This window comes from Peromyscus californicus, unplaced genomic scaffold (assembly GCF_007827085.1).
Source record: "Peromyscus californicus insignis strain IS unplaced genomic scaffold, ASM782708v3 Scaffold_12__1_contigs__length_115047231, whole genome shotgun sequence".
Lineage (NCBI taxonomy): Eukaryota > Metazoa > Chordata > Mammalia > Rodentia > Cricetidae > Peromyscus > Peromyscus californicus.
The window spans coordinates 58,804,751-58,824,319 of record NW_026294413.1 but is presented as its reverse complement, the minus strand read 5'-3'; the positions used below and the strand labels follow the sequence as shown (position 1 = coordinate 58,824,319).

At 51.1% G+C, this 19,569-nt stretch overlaps 2 protein-coding genes across 18 annotated transcripts in view; one reads left to right on the top strand and one right to left on the bottom strand.

The window, feature by feature from the left end:
• The window catches only part of Kif13b (kinesin family member 13B), a 150,538-nt gene extending 145,611 nt beyond the window's left edge, over window positions 1–4,927 (top strand). For all 4 annotated transcript variants that reach the window (XM_052732955.1, XM_052732954.1, XM_052732956.1 and 1 more), the window contains one exon: window positions 1,407–4,927. In XM_052732955.1, the coding sequence (XP_052588915.1) occupies window positions 1,407–1,672 (266 nt within the window). In that variant the 3' untranslated portion in view covers window positions 1,673–4,927. The remainder of the gene's footprint in view (window positions 1–1,406) is intronic.
• Window positions 4,928–6,913: 1,986 nt separating this feature from the next.
• Hmbox1 (homeobox containing 1) overlaps window positions 6,914–19,569 on the bottom strand; it is a 141,076-nt gene continuing 128,420 nt past the window's right edge. For 6 of the 14 annotated variants that reach the window (XM_052732943.1, XM_052732941.1, XM_052732942.1 and 3 more), the window contains one exon: window positions 6,914–18,979. In XM_052732943.1, coding sequence (XP_052588903.1) covers window positions 18,842–18,979 — 138 coding nt within the window. In that variant the 3' untranslated portion in view covers window positions 6,914–18,841. The remainder of the gene's footprint in view (window positions 18,980–19,569) is intronic. The other 8 variants (XM_052732944.1, XM_052732952.1, XM_052732953.1 and 5 more) reach the window with 4 other exon arrangements.

Here is a 19,569-nt window from a genome sequence, read left to right as displayed (position 1 = left end):
ACACGTTCTGGTGGGCCACGCCCCCCACTTGACTTCTAGTTGTGCGGAGGAGAAAAATGCTAAGTGAATCAACACATTTTGACAGTTGTAAGTGCTGTGAAGGGCACATGTGCTGAGGGGTCAGCAATACCACAGCACCATGCAGCAGAGAAACAAAGGATTCCGGAAGCAGAGCGGGGAAAGCGGCTGCCACCGCGGTCAGGCAGGGCAGCATGGCAGTGCTCCTGAGTGTGGCCCAGCTTGCTCTTTGATGGCCAGCAGGAAGACGGGCTGTGAGGCCGGAGGGGCACTGGTGTCCGCACCCAAGGGCTTATGGGAGTTAGTGCACTTTGGTCAGGGCTTGCAAAGATCACCCCTTGTAGAACACACGGGAGTGATGGGAACAGGAAGTTCACTGGAGAGGTGGCAGCTGTGTGGGCTGGAGAGGATTGTGGTGAAGGTTGTGGGAACAGTGGTCAGCTCGGAGCGGCTGCAGCCAAGAACCGATGGTTGGAGGGGGACCATTAGGGAGGAGTGTCAAGGTGACAGATAGTGTGTGGCATCAGGTCATGAAGGACAGGTCTTTGAGTTGGAAAGGCAGGAGAGCTACATGCCAGGGAAGGCTCACTCTCTAGTGATTCGGAGACACAGAAATGCTAGGTGCCCTGAGGGCCACGCTGGGGGAAGTCATACCTGGACTGAGTTGTGGTGTGCTTACAGCTGGGCCTTGGTTTGCTGACACCTGATGATGTGGAGCTGGGGGGAGAGGCAGCCAGCTAAGAGAGTTGTGGCAGTGACCACAGTTGTGCAGTGACAGCTGTGTGTCAGGATGCTGGAGAAGTAGAGGCAGAGTGACCGCTGTAGCCCTGGCCTACTTCCCAGAGACGAGCGGGCAGGGTGGATGCTAAAAGATGGCCTGGTCACCATGGCCTCCAGGTGGTTCTTCCCGGCTACTCCATCTCCCTGTAATATCCCCTGTTCGCCTGTGAGAGGGAATTGTCGACACCCCAGTGTGGCATCTGCTAGCCTACTCGGGGGCATCTGCTGACACTCTGCGGTGGCTTTGCCAGCTTCCTCCTGGGTGAACCCGGTCACCTGCCCTGGGCTCACATTTGCATTCTCAGGAAAGGGACTGGTGCCCTGGAGGAGCAAGAGCCAGCTCTGCCTTGATGGCCTCCCCGCTCCCTGGCCGGTCTTTGTGCAAGGCTTGTTCTACTTGAGACCACAGGGCTAAGGGGTTATCTGTCCTGGTGACCACTGTTTGCCGTCTTGAGCTGCAGGCTCACTGGTTCACCAGGACCCTGTTGAACCGTGGCAGTGACTGGGTTGGGTGGTGGCATTGAGGTGGCAGTGTGATGGGCATGGTAAGGACGGTGACTGTGCGTGCAACACAGGCTCCTCCATGATGCTTCCTCCTTTCCCTGCAGGAAAGAATGATGGCTCCATTGGCGGGAAGCAGTATTTCAGATGCAACCCTGGCTATGGGCTGCTGGTGAGGCCAAGCCGAGTCCGCAGGGCTGCAGGCCCTGGGCGCAGGCGCAGTGCAGGGCTCCAGCCTCAGGGAGCCCCAGAGGCCCGCAGGAGTGCTACCATCTCGGGCTCTGCCACCAACCTGGCCTCACTGACAGCTGCATTGGCCAAGGGCGACCGGAGCCACAAGAACCCCGAGAACCGGAAGTCCTGGGCCAGCTGAATTGCACCTCCTCTGGTGGACACTGATGGGAAGGGAAGGAGCTGGCAGCTCCCCGGAGGACACCCCTTCCATGGGAGCAGGGCCATGAATGCTTTTTGCACGATGCAGGGATGGTGGACAGCCTGGTTCTCCGTCCTCCCTGGGAACCTGGAAGCTGCATTTCTTCCTCTACTTGAAGAAGGCAGAGGCTCCTTAGCTGTGCTCCTCCGGTTGGGGGTGGAAGGTTCTGGGAGCCCAGAGACTTGTGGGATGGTAGCTGGGTAGCAGGGCTGGAGTCAGGCCAGCTCCTCCCTGCCTGCTTGAAATGAGGGCGTCCCAGCCAGGTTTGTTGGGCTTCCCTTTTCCTTATTCTGCTGACTTTACTAATGTCTTAGTTTGTGTCTTGCCCTTCACACACAGGAATTCATTCTCCTGCCCGGGGACCAGCACCCACACCATCCTCTCTGTGCGCCGGGTGCTTCCTCAGTCCCCCAACCATGTCCCATCCTTCTGTGGGGCACACAGGGCTTCTGGGGGGGCATCTCTGCAGGTGTCCAATCTTTACAGCAGAAAGTCTTTTCTGTTGGCTATTCATTTCCTAACAGGATGCTTGAACTCTATTTATTTAATTTATTCTTTTCAAAGCTGAAATGACTCGTGAACCACAACTGCTGTCTGTCAGAGGGTGTTTGCCTAGGGCCTGCCTTGCACTGGCCTCTGGCTACCTGGAGCTGCAGCCTCTTGGTGGCTGCTGGAGGTGGCCAGCAAATGAAGCCACCCTTGTGTTGCTTGACTGCAGATACATCGTAACCTTATTGTCACTGGGGTGAAGGCAGACCCTGGGGTTGGACACAGCTCAGGCCATCAACACCTTGTTTGGATCTGCCATGTTTCAGGGAACAACTGGATAGTGTTTGACTCCATGATAATTCCTAAACCCTGACTACACCTGGGCCAGCAGCTGGGCAGGTAGGCAGTGAGGAGAGAACTGTCCTCATTTTCCTTCCTCGGATATGTGCTGCAGCCATGGTCTATCCCAAGGCATTACCATCCACCTCCTTGCTGGGATGTGTGTGGCCTCTGAGTCAAAGAAATCTGTGTAGGGGGCTGAGCGGGCAGGTCAAAGTCACCCAGTCTCTGTTGTTCCAGGCCCTGCCCTATGTCAGAATTTACACCAGGTATTCTTGGCAGCTTGTTGTAAGTTTTGACTCTCAGAATCTTTGATTTTTCAACAAGGTTTCTTTGTCTAACAGTCCTGGCTGTCCTGGAACTCACTTTGTAGAACAGGCTGGCCTCAAATTCACAGAGATCTGCCTGCCCCTGTGACCCTTAAGAACCACACCCAGAAAGCTTTTGCTGAGGAATTGGTTCAGTGAGGATTTAAGCCTCCGAAGGAAGTAGCAGCAGGCTCCCAGGCCCCTGCCAGGTCCTCAGCCTCCCTGACCCTGTGGCCTCGGTGCTAGTATTGCTGGCACTCCGTCTGGACAGTCTGTGTTGTCTGATTAGCCCAGTATAAACGCCACCACATCTGCTTGCCCACACCTTGACCAGGGGCTGGCTTAGAGCCAGAAGGGTGGATGGTCTCCCGGCAGAGGTGCAGACTCTGCCTTGTGCCTGCACAGAAGCCCCAGCCGAGGAGTTGAGTGGTGTTCTGTTCTTGTCAACAGGGGTCTGGGCTGGCAGAGGTTCTGCCAGCAGAGACCTGCCTCCATCCCCTTCTGGAACAGTACAGATGTCTGGAGTTGCCAGCTAGAGGCGGGCACCAGCCCTCTCGTTCCCTCGGCTGGCATTTGGGGGATACCCTCTAGGTGTGTGTTGCTCAGTTAGCACTGCCAGTGGTCTGAAATCTCGCTAGCTGGAGCTCTCCAGAGCAGTGCAAGTCCTGAGTGATGTAGCTTGGCCAGCTGTTGTCTGGTGGTTCTGGGACCACCTTCTCTCCTTCCTCTTGGCTGCTTGGACCTGAGGTTCCCCCAGCCCTTCTCACCCCCAGGCTGCCGTAGAGTTCCCCCTGCCTCCAAAAAGTACCATTTCCACCGAGCCCTGCAGGACACCCTTCAGGTGAAGCGCTCCAGCTTCACAGGCAGCTGGCCAGAGCACCTGGTCCAGGGCAGCTCCGCCATGGTCTCCAGTGGGGCCCAGCTTTGGAGCTGTTTTGTAAGGGCAGTCTGTCTTCACAGAAGGCTCTGTCATTCTTGTACCTCGGTGCTCGGGATGGAAGTGAAGTTTGGGGGCTCATGCTGGCAAGTTTATCTGCATGGGTGTTTCTTATGAGCCGTCCCTATGGCTGAGGGGACCCTGTGTGTCTGCTCTGAGGGCAGGGAGGTGACCTCAGGAAAGCTGGCACTTCAGGCTGGGTCTGAAGATGTGGATCTTAAGTCCTTGCAGGCCCTTACTGCACCTGGGTTGCACTGTGACCCACATGTCCCCTGCGGACTAAAGAGTAAGCTTTGCTCTTTCTGGGCTGCTACACTAGATGAGGCCAGCCAGGGCCAGCTGCAGCCTCTGTCCAGTACTTACTGCTCTTTGGAGCAGACTAACACTACTTGCAGCTGGAAGTGATGAGATATATAGGGTCATGGTCGCTAACATATGAGGTAGTGGGAGGCAGGTAGTGGGTGTGTAGTTGGGTCCCAGGTCTAAGGGGCAGAGAGCCATTGTTTCTGGGCTGTGTTTAATGATGTGGTCCTTGAGGAGTTCAGAGGTATAGATGATGTTTCCACGGCTGTGGTCTTGCCCACCACCTCATGCCGTAGTGGTTCCCTGTGGGACGCAGGTGAGTGGCTGAGGTAGCATCCATCTACCTGCCCAAGCTGCCTGTGCTGTGTGTTGCCCATGGAGGGTAATGTGAAGCTTCTTGTGCCTCAAGGCCCAGGTCACCTCAGGTCGGTGACTATAGGGCCATCTCTAGTGCCTTCCCTGGGGCCAGTGTCTAGCCTGTGCTTCCAGCCCCAGACACTACCCAAAGCATCTTTTTCTTAAAGTCTGTGGTGCCTTCCTGTCAGGCTGTGGACACTCATGGTTTTGGGAGAGTTGGGACAACATGGGTGTGTGGATCATGTAAATATGAGCTCACATGAAGTGATGTTGATTCCAGGATTACAGTGATCTAGTACATATTAAATGGGAGTTAAAAATCCAAAGACCCTGTAATGAATAGTAAAGATGATTGATGATCTATGTTGTACGATGAACCAAACTACTGTAATTTTGTACCATAAATGCCTTTCCATGAAGTGACCAACAGCTTCTAAATAAAGCCAGATGGTTTCTTGCTTATATCCGAGATCTGTCCTAACTGTTCTTCCCTACCCTCACTTTGGACTTGACCTTACTATGCTATCCCTTGGTGGTGGTCCTAGGGCTTTTCAAGATGAACAGAAGGAGTTCAGAGAGAGCAGTAGGTCCCAGGGCACAAATTTCTGTGGCCCACAGGTTTGGACCAGAGACCCTGGGAGGCTCCCTTGGCATCTTGGCCTGTCTCCAATTCCTCACTCACATCAGCCCCTTATAGAAGCCAGGCAGCAACAGGAACTCCTGGGCTCTTAGACTCAAAAGAAACTGGGGCTTCAGGGCTAAGAACACATAGCAGTGTGTATGTGTGGGTCCCCTGCTTTCAGGCAGGGCTTTCACCATCTCCTTCAGCCTGTGAGATAGGCCCCACTGTGGACTCAACTAGAGAGCACAAAGCCTTTCTACTGCTGCAGAAATAGACATGCCCTGTGGGCTGTGGAACCTGGCTTTGGCCTGCCTTACCAGGAAGCCTGTTCTTCCTGGTTTGTGTTAGGGAAGGGACCAGGCCTCCTTTGCTTCCTCTGGAACCCCACTCCAAGCCACCCTGCCACAGCAAAGTACCATTTTCAGGCTTCAGGACTTGCTCATGGTTTTCTCCTTGCACCTAGGCATCATTCTGCCCATGTCTCCTCAATAGAATAGCCTGGGAATGCAGGGTCAAGGCCACATGGAGGCCTGGGGAAGGTGCCATCAGCCACAGGCAGCTTCTGTCTCCACAGGACTTGTTTGTATTCCCAAGTGCAGCAGAGTTATTCTCAGAGATAAGCTCTGCCAAGCAGCGACAGAAATGTGGCAGCCAGGGGCAGCCCCATGAGAGATGAGGCAGGATTCTGAATGGAACTGATCCAGCACAGGGTGTTGGGGGTGGGTGGGTGGATACATCATCTTTTCCAGGCTGCTGTTACCAGGCAGCCCCAGGAGATGTCTAGTCCATACCAAGCCCGGGCATGGGCTCTAGTGGGTGTCACACTTGGCTCACTCTTGGCTTACCAAGTTACTCAAGGAATGTGTGCACTGATCCTGAGCCTGGAGTGTAGCCAGCACCGTCTCTTGGATGCAGAAAGGAGGGGGTACCCCAGGGAGATGCTTAGCCATGTAGTGCATGTGCCCAAGCTGAGGAGACTCGGGCATAGGTTGAAATAGGAGTTTGGGGCCTAACTCTGCAGCCCCATGAGGTAGGGATAGGCCTGTTCTATCTAGTCTGTGTCCTAATTGCCTGAGCCGTGCCCGTTAGACTCCAGATGGCAGCTTCAGAGTCTGCAGCCTTCTGTATGCCCTACCATGAAGGGAGAATAGTTGATCTCAGTCTTCTAAGGAGGGGAGGGTCAGTGGATCTGCCTGTGGGAGAGGGAAGGCTGGGACCTGGTCCTCGCTCTGCTCACCCCTGAAAACCAGAACACAGATAACAAAGCTGCTGCTTTCTATTTCTGCTGCTTCAGATACAGCGTTTGGAGCTGGCTCCTTTAAGGGGTCCAGGGTAGGGTTGGCTGCAACAGGAAATGAAGAGAGATCAAAAAGGGATAGCACCTTAAGCTTGGCTGTGATCCTTGGGGTGGAGCCTTACTGGGTGCCCCTCCCCAAACATAGGCACATAATGGGAATGCAGGCAGTCTAAGCTCCTACTGGGCCACTGTGGTTGGGGGCTTGGGGGGTTCCTAAAAGATCCCTTAGGGTGACATGGGGCACAGGGTCAGAAGGGGCAGGGCTTCTCCTGCTTGGGCCTTGGTGCTATGATCTCTCAGCTCCCCAGTCCCTTTGGAAAGCCTGAAAGGCAATGGGGGCAGGGCATGTGCCTGGAATACAAGAGGCCTCATGTTTGATCCCCAGAACTGGAAAACAAAGCCAAAACCCTGGAAATGCACGAGGAAGGGTGCATAGAACAGACACCTGTACCCAGTTCTGCCAACCAGGCACACTGTCCCCGCCCTCTCCCCCATTAAATTTTTGGATCCAAAGAAATCCCAGACAGCCTTTGCTCAGTTATACATTTTATTCTCTAATAGGTACAATACTAAAATAAACACAAATTAAAAAAAAGTTTTATTAAAACAAAACTGTACAAAAAAGCAGTATACTACATTTTAATTACAGAACAGTCTACTGTCCAAAAGGCACTAATCCAGAATAGGAGATACAATGAACCAGGACTCATCGGAACTATTTAATCAATACAGTAGAGCACTTGTTTCTTTGACCATTTACATCCAGAAACAAGAGCTTCTTGCTACAGTCATCACACATGGTTATAATCCGAGTCCTACTGGGAAGGTGCAGTATCACTTCCTAGAGCAGGCTCCACCAGGGGCCCAGGAGGGGGCTGGGAAGATGTGGGCAGAGGTGGGCACCCAAGCTTGTCTTGGCTCTGGCGGGTTGGTTCTGGCCATTACTGGCAGCCACTCTAACCCCTCTCCTGTTTAGCACCAGCAAAGTGGGTTCTGAGATGCTCCAGGTCAAGGACAGGAGGTCTGGTGACAGCTCCAAGAGGGGAGGCATCTGGTAACCCTGTCTGAAAAGGCAGCAGCTACCTGAAGGGGGGGTATGGCCCAGTGACAGCTGGCAGAGCCACCTGGGCGGCGGACAGAGGTTCCCCTTGCTCCCTGGGTCTTGAGTATCCAGTGATCCTGTCTGGGAAGTCGGTTTCTAGAAGGGGAGTCTGCTTCCCAGGGACAAGTCAGAAAGCCATGCCTGGTCTCAAAGTGCAAGCCACCCTGAGGGGCACGGTGGGAGGTAAGCCCTGCTCCCCTCTGCTGGGTGGCCAAGACACCTCGCTGAGCCCAGCTTTATCATCACAGACTGGCCTAAGGAAGAAGGATACTGCAGCTTTCCAAACAGTGTTACACAGAGAAGACGAAGACAGGCATCTGATGTTAACAAAAATAAGTAACAAAGAAGTGGGATTAACCGAATCTCTTCTCACAGCGCCCTATACTACACCCTCCTTCTGCTTAGCAGAAAAATTGTACGTACACAAAAATACAAATACACAATTTGTAGAACAGTCTGGTTTTAATATATTTATATATATTTATATTTATACGAGTGGCAGGTTAGTTCATTATATAGAGCTTTTTGCACTTTTGGCTCATATGCAACAAGGCTTATAAATTCAGCTTTAGCTTTCATTCAGATTTTATAGCTTTTGAACAATTTTTTCACATTTAAAGCAGCATCCAATTTGCACTAGGAGTCTGTGGTGATTACGGGAAAGATGGGGTCAGGAGGTTATGGGGATGGGACGGGATACATTCCAGTGTGTGTGGCATGTAAGGAGGATTCCATGTGGACAGAGCTTGCCATGATGACCCCTTGAGGTAGACTGGACACCTGACAGCAGACGCAGACACAGGTGTGACACCCTCAGGGATACATGGCACACAAGATGGGGACAGAGACCAGAGGAGACACCAAAGGGAAACACAGAGACTAAGACACACAACGGCCGAGGCCAGGAGGGCGCTCTGCCCCCGCCCCCACTCATCTGGCAGGATCCTACACAGCCATCACGATGAATACCTGCAGGCAACCTCAAGACATCTGGTCCCTGGTGTCTGGTCACAACACGTGAGCCTGCTTTCCACTTCCCAGCTGGCCATGCCAGCTTGTTCCCAGCCTAGTGAACTACACAAGCCGCGCTCAACAGGAGTGGCTCTCACTCCTTAGCATTTCGGCTCTTGCTAGAATGTTCAAGTCCAGTCAGAGCCCAGAACCCTGGCCCTCTTGATGCTCTGACTCGGCTGTCCCCCCACAATCACGCATCTGGCTGACATTCCTCAGTTACACCGGGCCTGACAGGTGCTTGGTAGACCATGAGTGCACCATCTAGAGGAGGGGAACAGCACTCCTCAGGGGCAGGCAGCATGGCTGGCATGCGCCACACAGCCCCACCTTCATCACGCGGCGGGCCGCTCCCCCACAGCCTTCCCTTCCCTTCTCTAGGTGGGGCAGCTCACGGGTGAGGTCGTCCAGGCCTGTTCCATGCGAATGCCCAGTGTTTGCACTACTCCATAGTCGGAACAAAAGAAATCCTGGGTAAGTCATGAAAATAAGGTGCCTGTCTATGGATTGTTCCTTTCCCACTCATCTGTCCTACACCCCACATAAATAAAGGCCTGGATCTAGTTCAGACTTAAATTATTCTCAAAACAAAACAACTCCTTTTTAAAAATGCACACTGGATCTTTCTACAACTCTACTGATGATGATCCTTGGTTCCTGGCTCCCTGGTATCTGGGCTGTCGATGTGGCCAAGGCTCCAGTACTCATGGTGGCAAAGGGGCACAGGTTTATCAGCTATGACCCCTGCCTGCCAGCCCTCTTAGAGCTAGAAATGTTCTCCGAGTGCTGACAGACAGAATTCTGCTCAGAGGCTAAGTAGACTCCTTAAAACTCCCTATGATCCAAGACCACAGTCACATCAACAGAAGGGACACAGCGAACAGTGACAAAGCCAGCCCTCTCCCCTTGCTTGCCCTTGTGACCATTCTGCCTGCAGAATGGCAGGGGCACTGGGTGGGTGGGGCGCACAACACCCACCCTGAGGCTGGGCGCATGGTGGGAAGGACAGGGCACAGGCCAACTCTCGGGCAGGTCCCAGAGGTTTGTAACTTGCTTAGGCACTTAAAACATAAATGAGAATTTGATCCTGGAGGTACTGCAGACTCAACGTAACCATGGCCATGGAGGGGAGGTTGAGCCCATGACCTCAGAGAAGCCTGTAGGCTCTTCCAGGGAGGCAACTGCCACACTCTCTAGGACACCGACCTTCCAGCAGAGTGTGTCCTACCTTGCAGCCAGTGAAGTTATGTGGTGGCTCAGGGGCCAGTTTGGCCACTGTGGTCCCTGATCTGCGCCTGATGAGCTGCAGGCTACCCTGACACACTGTTCAGGGTCCTTGTGAGAACCACTAAGAGAAGAAGGGAGCTTTCATAGTGGTGTTGTGGTAGAACCAAAGAGCAGGAAGGAGAAAGCTTGCCAGGATGGCCAGTGCTTGGAAAGAAAAAGGCTCTACCCACCCCGAGAACTTTGGTTTTCTTCTGGTGCCCATTTTCTGAGATGCGTGATGAGGTCCCCACAGATTTCAGTATAGTCAACGTAGGCATCAAGGCAAATGGTAAAGGGATTGCTTTCTGAAAGCAGCCATGAGCACTCACCTCCACTCAGCACACACAACTCACACAGGCACCTCCCCACCTGCAGACAGGGCCCAGGAAGCATCTGTACAATGGCTACTGTTTGCGTTCATACAACTCTCATGCCATCTGGTTTCTAATGTCACAACCTCAGCAAGCCATGGAGTGGACAGACAGCCTCACAGGTTAGTTCCAGTAAAGCAAAATGGGAGGGGTTTCTGGGCTCAGGAAGGTACAAAACAAGACTGGGGAGAGATTCGACCTGAAAGTGCTGGGAAGCTAAATCCTGGAGGAGCAACGAACCTTCAAACACAAGTCCTGGGACCTGCCTGTCTCGAGCCCTGGGTAGGCGACAGGCACTGACCTTACTCCACAATTTCCATGGCACCTTTGGCCACCAACAGAGATGCAAAATCTTGATCATACCAAAATGAAAGGCACACATACTCTTTCTCTCCAATTCAAGGTGTTTGGGGGCAGAATGAGGACAACGTTAAGACCCCACTGGCCAGCTAGTCTAACAAGGTGTCAGCAGCCCCAAGAGCCGGCCTGCTGGGTCCTTCAACTTTGTTCCTCAGTGCTTTTCATTCTCTTGGGCTGTAAGGCTACCTATGATGTGACAAGACATCAGAAGGGGACAGTGACCCAGGCAACTCTAGGAGAACCTAATTTTGTGAGAAAGTTAGAAAGGAAGGTGGGGAGGAGCCCAGCCGGTCATCAGTGCCTGACCAACAGTCACAGGACCCGGAGGCAGCTTGCTCTGTTCCTGGATTCTGGATATTAAGAAGTTCTTATTCTAGGCCTAAATTTGGGTGTCTTCAGGTATCTACTTATGGGCTGGTCAGTGTTGAGGGGCCAAGGCCACAGCAAGGTGGCACTAATACCAGAATAATACCAGAACACCAGAACCGTGGATTCCACAATGCCCCCACCTTCCTTTCTGATTGTGGTAGAGGGATGGCGGGCAGGGTTCACCAAACCCTTGGGAACTCCAGCACGAGGCCTCAAAGTCCCAGGAGTTAAGTGCCTCAGGAACTGAAAAGAACAGGCTCGTGGCGGTCACTGCCTGGTGGGGAGGCCTGGGGTCTAGCACCCCACAGCCGAGGCAGTGCTTGAAAATTCAGCTGCAGAGAAGACGACAGGACAAGTGCCAGTGGCCCTGGGGTGACCCAGTGCTGCCAGAGAAGAGCAAGCAGGTTGGCTGTGACCTCAGCAGAACGAGATGACACATTCCCCAAATGCCACTATCTTCCGACTCTTACAATAATCATTTCTGGGATTAGTTTAAAAAAGAAAAAGAAGAAGAAAAAGCTATTCAGAGGCAAATACTACCTACACTGTCCTTGATGACGAAGCCAGTTTTGTGTTTTGAGGTGGGGGTATCTGTGGGAATACAGGAATATTTACCCTGGATAGGGTGTTTTTAATCAGAGTGGCCCCCTGGAGCACCCAGGCAGATCACATTGGGGCTTCTGGTTGAACACCAATCCAGTCTGTCCAAATGCTTACAGGTAATCATAGTGTTCTGCTGCTGTGCAGTACGTATCACACAAATCACAAAATTCGCTCAACTAGTGACTTTTTGGAATCGAATCAGAAGGCAGCGAACCTGAAACTACCGGAGACTGCTATGGCTCAGCAGCTGGAAGGTGAGAGAGGGTTAAAAAATCCAGTCCTCAGCAAGGATCGCACCTCTGACCTGCAGGCAGGGGAAGGGACCACAAGGTGACTTTGATAGAAGCGGCAGCCATGGCCACCCTTCTAGGACCACCGTTCTGGGTGCATGTCATCAAAGGTATGTGGGAGGGATCACACCGGAGCATCTCCAGGAACAGAATCTTCTCCTCACTTCTGTGCATCTGTGTGCTGAGGGAAGAGGGCTCTCTAGACTCTTCTAGGCAAGTGCTCGACCCCAGCCATTTCACACGACAAAGCTAAAACCAGCATCTTGGTTGAGTAGTGTTCTGGGTGAGAGGGGGCACATTCAGTAGAAAGGGCGAAGACACACATGGCTACTAACCACACCCACAGTGTCCAGCCTGAGAAAGGACAGGGCTCATGGACTCCAGCTAACCTCACCTGAGTCGTGAGCCTCACGGGCAGGAGAGCTTAGAAAAGGCCACTTAGCACTGGTAGCTGCTGGCATTCCTGTGGACCCTTCTGATCCTCTAATTGAATCAAGGCTCCTGCAAAGGATGACTAGAAAGAAAAAAAAAAAAAAGGCCAGACTAAGCATCAACTGGAGGACTAGCCAGTGTCTACAGCTCCTAGTCCTGAGGACGCCGCAGGCTATGAGGATTACATGCTGCCTGCCTGAAGGCACAGGTGCACAAAGAAAAGCAAGGGGGGGGGGGATGAACATGGCTTCTGAAGAGCCAAGAACCCAGTACTGACAGCAGAATAGCACGAGGAGGCATGCAACAGCAGAACAAGCCCGCTATGCGCAGGTCGGCGTATGCAGACACAGCTTCCTGCTCCTGAGGAATGCCCGAGTCCACACATTCCGGTGTGAGGTCAACTTGTACCTGTTCTTGTCATCTGTTCTGGAAATAGTCAAGTTCCCAAGGAAGAGTCTACAAATCCTAGAAGCCCCGCAAAGCAGCAGGTGTCCCCAGGGGAGGTGTTCCAGTCTCCAGTGAGAGGATGGGGACAGGGAGGCTCCGCCAGAGGCTGCCTCTGTTTGTTGCCTAGTTTCTGCCCCAAGTAGCATAGGTTGAAACTGGACAGAGGTTTCAGAGAATTTACAAGTCAGCTGCAGGCAATAAGCAATCCATTCTGGACCTGAACTGCTTCCCCATCCTTTCTCACTTGGGTGGGACATGAATCCTATGTCATTATTTGGTTTACTGAACTGCTGTTCCAAATGTTCTTGGGAGCATTAGTACTCAAAGGGAACAAAGATGGGTGCCCTGCTATTCTCAACCACATAAAGGACAGAAATCCTCTTAATTATGACCATGCCAATCTACATCCTGCTAAAACAGCTAATTACATGTCAGAAGGACACTCAGTCATTCGGAACAATTGCCATTATACTTTTATATATTCATTCTATGCCACCCCCCTCAATTACCATGGTTACAATTTGAAAAAAGACTCAGCCCAATCTTCATTTGATCACAGTACACCACCATGAATTTGCGAGTTAATTATGGCTGTATGGAGCCAGTCTTATTTAAAGAGAGAAGATGGACATGGAGTCAGGGGAGCTGGCCTCTTGGGTGTTCTAAGTGGGGCACCAAGTTCCTCAACAACAGTGCTTGGAGCTGTACAGCCTGAACACTGGAGACAGAAAGGGCTTGTCAGCCAAGGATGGCAGCAAAGTTCCCGTGCTACCCAGCAAGGGCTAGAGGTAAAGGGTGGGATGAGAGCCAGAGGGAACTCCACCAGTGGAAGGCAGCTACTCACATCTCACCTGAACGGAACCAACTAGATTCAGTTCTGACTGGATGGCAAGAATGACAAAAGCAGCTTGGGGGCATCTGGAATCCCAAGGCAAACACCTTGGTGACGAGATCACAGGGACAGATGGACCTTCCCTCAGTCTCAGCCTCTCTTGGTTAAAGAAGAAAATCAGTGCTGTGGAGGTCTAGGTGGCTCTGGTTGATTTTTTTTCCTGATTTGTTTCCTTATCCCCACCCTCAAGACAGTGTAATGAAGTAGCTACAGAAACCTTTCAGTCTTCAAACTTCAGCTTTTCACAGTCCACAGATAGGCACAAGGCTTCATTTCTGAGCACCTGCCAGTCCTGTATGCTGGCATGAGGTGCAGTGTGTGTCTCCTCTTCAGTTTAGAAACAGACGGCACACACTGGGTAAGAGAGGAGCTTTTAAAAGCAGAACACGGGTCTGATGATGTGACGGCTCCCTAAGACTTCCCTACTGCCTTCGGAGGTCAGTTCTCTAGCGCAATAAGGAAATCACTCTTCTCAGGTGATGGTCATCTCTGAAATGGAGGGTGTGTGATGAAGGAGACTATGCAGTACAGGGCCCTGTTCTGAGCACATACTACCATGACAGCCTTAGAAAGCGGCTGGCCATCCATGGCTGCTCCTTGGAAAGTCTCACTGTTGTCTGGGTGCTCACTGTTACAGTCCTAACGCATGCTATGGAGACAGTGGGGAAGGGTCTTCAGAGCTATAGCTCAGTTTGCTAAATTCAGTATGGATGACAACTAGTGGCCCAATCCTGAGTAAGCATGCTGGCGTGCGCGCACACACACACACACACACACACACACACACACACAGAGGAATGCTGTGCGTATGTAATTCCTACCCCTGCCCCATTGCATCCCCACCCAACTCCCACTCAAACATATGCACAGCATTACTGGTTGATGTGCCCAACCTTCACTTGGGAAATCTTAAAAACTAAGTTTGGCTCAGTAAAGCTGAAAGTGGATTTGGCTGGTCTCAGTGCAGCCTCAATGAATACAGTAGTGAAATAGAGCTGATAATCATAGCAACAGATGACATCACAGAGATGGCCAGAGACTGACGCCCTGCAGGAGGCAGAGAGCCACTGAGCCCAAGACCACCAACCACAAGAAAAGTTATTGCCTAAGAACCTGGTGAGGCTCACGGGAAAAACCCAGCCTGTTCTCTGGCTTTAACAGCAGAGCTGAGTTGAATGGGAATGTTGTCTTTAATTCCAGCACTCAGGAGGCAGAGGCAGGTAGATCTCTGAGTTCGAGGCCAGCCTGGTCTACAGAGTGAGTTCCAGGACAGCCAGGGCTACACAGAGAAACCCTGTCTGGAAAAACACAAACAAACGAAGGGGAGAGGGGTTGAAGCTGCTTCTAACCAAATCCTTTTTGGGGCCAGGGAGAATAAGGACTTGAAGGGAACACTTTTAGAACAGGCTAGAGAAGTCACTGTGGAAAGGGGATTAGTCTCAGTGCGCAGACAAAGGTAACAGGCTTGGCAGATGGAGTTCTGGCTACCCAAAACAGGAAGGAGGGTCCAAATTCCGAGGCAGACTAAATGCTACCCATTAAGCTTGTGGTCAGAAGAGAGAAAACGTCCTGTGAAGTCAGCTCAAGACAGAGATGCAGTGCTGAAATACAAAATGGAAGGGGGGGCCTTTCAGAGATGGAAACTCGAGTGCTGGGAGCATCCTGATGGACTAGGGTCTGCTGTCGCTAGTGCCTGACGACTGGTACTCAAGAAGACTTCCTAAAAGGAGAGAGCTGAGACGACTGTGCCAGAACTCTCCGTGCGCTATCCCTATGAGGTAAAAATCAATCCAGGTGTCTGCTCCTGAAAAACTAGGTGTAGCTGAATGATGAACCTCCCAGGAACCAGAGCTCTGGAGTGGAGGACAGTAGTCCAAACAGGCTTCTAACTCACTCATGTCTTTGTAAGATCACCTGCCGGGCTGGAGTGAAAAGAACCCAGGGCCTTCTGCCTCCCCATCCCAGGCCCCTCCTCCTGCAGCCTGCCTCATATGGTATTCCACACAAACTTGGCTGCTGTGAACTCAAGTGTGTCCTGGGTTCTGAGGGCACTGTGGAGTCACACACAGGGAAGCACTGTATTGCCCTTCCTGGCCATCCTCTGCTGCTGGCTGCGACTGTCTTCAGCTAGGCAGGGTTATCTTAAGATGGGCCTTTGTTAACAAGTTGCACGTAAGGTACTAGAAGGTGAAGTTACCTTCCTATCCGGCAACAGTAACTCCAAGTACTTGAACACTCACTCACAGCACACTATGGTGGCCGTGCCCCTCCCTCGTCCCTTTCAGCATCTTCATGGGTCAGGAAGGCACAACTCCTGAAAGAGATCCAGGGCCACCAGAGGTACTGGAGGTGAGAGCAGAGACAGGCATGCAAGGATAACACAGGACGAGTCCAGTCCAGCTCTTTCCCTCTCAGCACGGGGAGCTCAAGTTTCTGATTTCATACCATACCTACAAGCTGGAAAAGCTCAAGGAAAGGTCTGCCGTCCATAGGAAGGAGAATGAGTGTGTAGCTCTGTGGCTATCCCAAGAGCTCCGGGACCTGGACACAAAAGGAGAATCTGACCTGGTGACCCCCCCCCGAAAACGACCTAATGGTAGATTTGAACCTCGATCCCAAAGAAGCAAATTCGTACTGTGGGCCAGATAGCACAGCTTCCTTGTAAGGCTCTGAGTCCGTGGGCATGCGGCACCTTCTCCAGCAGAAGAAGGACTAGTGAGGCCCTCTAGCTGGCTCAGCAGAGCCAGGCTCCGGCAACTACACTCTTCTGGTGCCACCACACTACCACAGAGCTGGCACTGCCTGCACCAGCCAGGGCTTGGTAGCCTCTGCTGCATCTCTCTCTCAAAGGTCTTGGGACAACAGAACGTTTTGCTTTTCTGATGCAGTCAGAGTTCCCTTAGAAACTGAGCTGTCTTAGCAGCCGGAGTCTGTGCCTTTAAAAAGGCAAGCAGGAAGAGATAACAAGAGAATGGCTCAGAAAGAAGCTGTCAATCATGGATGTGGCTTGTCAGAAAAATAGGCTCCCCCCACCCCGTTCTTTCTGATCCAACTGAGAACAAGCAGACAAAACTCAACCAAGGAGAAAAGACACAATAGGTATATTTCTTCTTAGTAAACAAGAGGAAAGAAAGACAATGTAATCTCCTAAGTGAAATAAAAAAAAAAAAATCAAATAAACCATGGAAGATTCTAAGTAGGTGTGGGGGTTCCTGAGAATAAGAAATGCTACTCTTAAATTTGTGGGTTCAAGTACTACAGTAAGAGAAGATGGCTCCATTTTACTTCAGTTTTTGGAGCTGGGAAGAATGTACATTTCCCCCTGAAATCCATGGACAGGAGCAGGACCAGGCTCTACCTAGAGCTCTTCAAAGTCACAGACATAGGTGGGGTAGCATCCTCAGGGCCCTCAAAGACGACTCTTCACATTCGAGTAACCAAGACTTACACCTAAAGGGATAATGCAGTCCGAGTGTGCCCAGTAAGACCAGCTACATGCTGTGGATACCGAGTATCCGGCCAGCCAGAAGGGGAGAATGAGGGTGGGTGTGCTCTCCTCTCTCAACAGCTTTGAAGTTCAGCACATTTGCTGAGGAAGGAGGAGGTAAGGAGATGGTACCTACTTTCTATCTTAGAAATTGGTTCAGGTAATGGACAAAAAGACGGAAGCCGTGCTTAATGGCCCACTCCACATTGCCCTCCAAACAAGGCTTCATCAGACACACGAAGGAGAGATGGGATGAGGCAGAAACACTTAGCCTCTCTCAGATACACACTGTGCCAACACACTGACAGCTGCGTCTTCTTACCCACAGTGACAGTGTGCCATTTAATCAGGTTGCCAGGATCATTTTCATACAAGGCCAGCAGATGTAATTTTCTTTGATGCATGAATAGTTCATCATTTTGCTACTAGATGACAAGGTGATCACAGGGTGACTTTATAACGCAACTTCACTGTTTGGTATTTTGAGTTCTCAAAATGAAAAAAAGATTTATCAAATATAAATATCTTTAAAAAGTAACAAAAGTGCTACATATGTGATCAAGGAAAAAAATTCCATTAGTTACTGCCGCTTGAAGTAGATTAAACTACAAATATTACCACATCCATTATCAATATGGCTTCCAATTATTAAATAAATTGCCTGTAGCAATATAGCTTTCACACCTCCACAAGGACAGAGTCAAGGGAACAAAGCAGACACGTCCTGCTGTGTCCCCCACACTCACGCTACAAGTGGTGGATGTCCCCTGCTTTTTCTGCCCCTGGCTAGGCAAGGATCTGCATCTGTGACAGTCCCCGACAGAGTCCTAGCAACTCTGGGCAGGCTTCAGGTGATGGGTGCAAAGCCTGCTCTTTCACTCACTTTTGATCTCAGCTCTATCCTTAGAGACTCTTTGGGCAGCAGGGAAAGGGCACCCATAGGAGGCAAAGCAACTCCATGGTATCTCCAGCACTTTCCCAGGCAGGCGCTGGAACCGTGTGTGGAATGTATAGAGGCTCTGAGGACTGGGCTGAGCATCCAGCCCACCTTCAGCTCATACTCTCCCCTGCTGCTCTCAAGCTGGGCTTTTGCTTTTCAGAACTTGGTTTTTTTGTCGTTTTTGTTTTAGGATTGTGGTCCCAAAGGCAGAAGGCAGTATGTTATCTACTAAGTCACACAGCTCGTAAGAGGAAAGGATGTCTGTGTTGGGCATGTTAACATTAACCAAGATCTGAGCTCGGGATTCCAATGACATTCTTAGCACAGCACCCAAAGAAGTATAGTCTAGCCACGTTGTGACTAGGAGGCACGGCTTATTGCAGCTGAATCAACAACCATCTCCGGCTGAGGCGGGGCTCTAGTGTTCCTTGCGCTCCGTGGATACTTCCCGGATGGTGTCTGTCGGTCCTGTGCCACTACCTCAGCTTGCATCCTGTCAGTCTTGGGGCAGGAACGGGGTACAGCCTAGTGGTACATGAATCTAAAGGTACCCAAGATTTTACACAGAGCCTAGTATTCAAGAACTGAGGGTTATCTAAATACCTGGAAGCACTTTCTTGGAATGCTAAAACGGAGCAGCGAGATTGTTTAGCCTCAGGGGCTGGGAGAGGACCGTTTGGTTGGTTGGTTATTACTTACTGGGATTTGAACACTGAGAGAGTATATGCAAAGGCTGAGGGTACCATGCCATCTTCACAGAACAAGACCCTAACGGCTACCTGACATACAAGAACTGTAAGTTATACTGTAAGAACACATGTTAAGGACCGAGGAAAGTCTGCTAAGGTGCTACGTCTAAACTAAGTTAACTGTGTGATTCTCCCTCATCAGTCATCATCCAGGGCCTCTGTCTTGATCTCATTGGCTCCCTGCCGGGCCAATGCCAAGATAGTGTGGTTGACGGCTGCCATCTCCACAGCTAGTGAGATGGGGTCTTGGTGGTCACTATGGCTCGTGCTGTCATCCTAGACATGTAGAAATAAGAAAGGAGTGTTATTTGTTGGCCGGGAACAGTTTTCAAGCTTACAAGAAGGCATGCAGGGGTGCCGTGCAGGGGACAGAGCATCTGTGGAGGAAACTGCCCAGTGCATCTCATGGTGGAGTGAACTGTATTTAAGTAGACACTGAATGGACGTGGGTCCAAAGACTTTCAATGTTTTTGTGACTCAACAAATAAAAAGGACAAAAATGATTTGTTTTGTTCTTTTTTCCACTGAGAATTTATTTATTCTACCAAAAAATTGCTAGTGGTGATCAAACCTGAAGTGATGAAAATAAACTAGGAATCTGGGTTCTTCTTTTGTCACAGATACAACAGTAATCACTGAGCCCAAACTAGCGCATTCCTAAATCCACCAAGCTATTGAGTGGCTACTGGAATCCGTGGTGTGTCACTGCTGAGAACAGTAAAGAAAATTGAGAAGTCCAGGCACCTACACCTTACAAGTCAGGGAGGGTCCTCAGTTACACAAGCCACAAGTGCAGGATCCCATTTAGAGCTAAGTGAAGCTCTCCACCCTCTGAGCTCCACATAATAAACAGTAAAGCTGCTGCA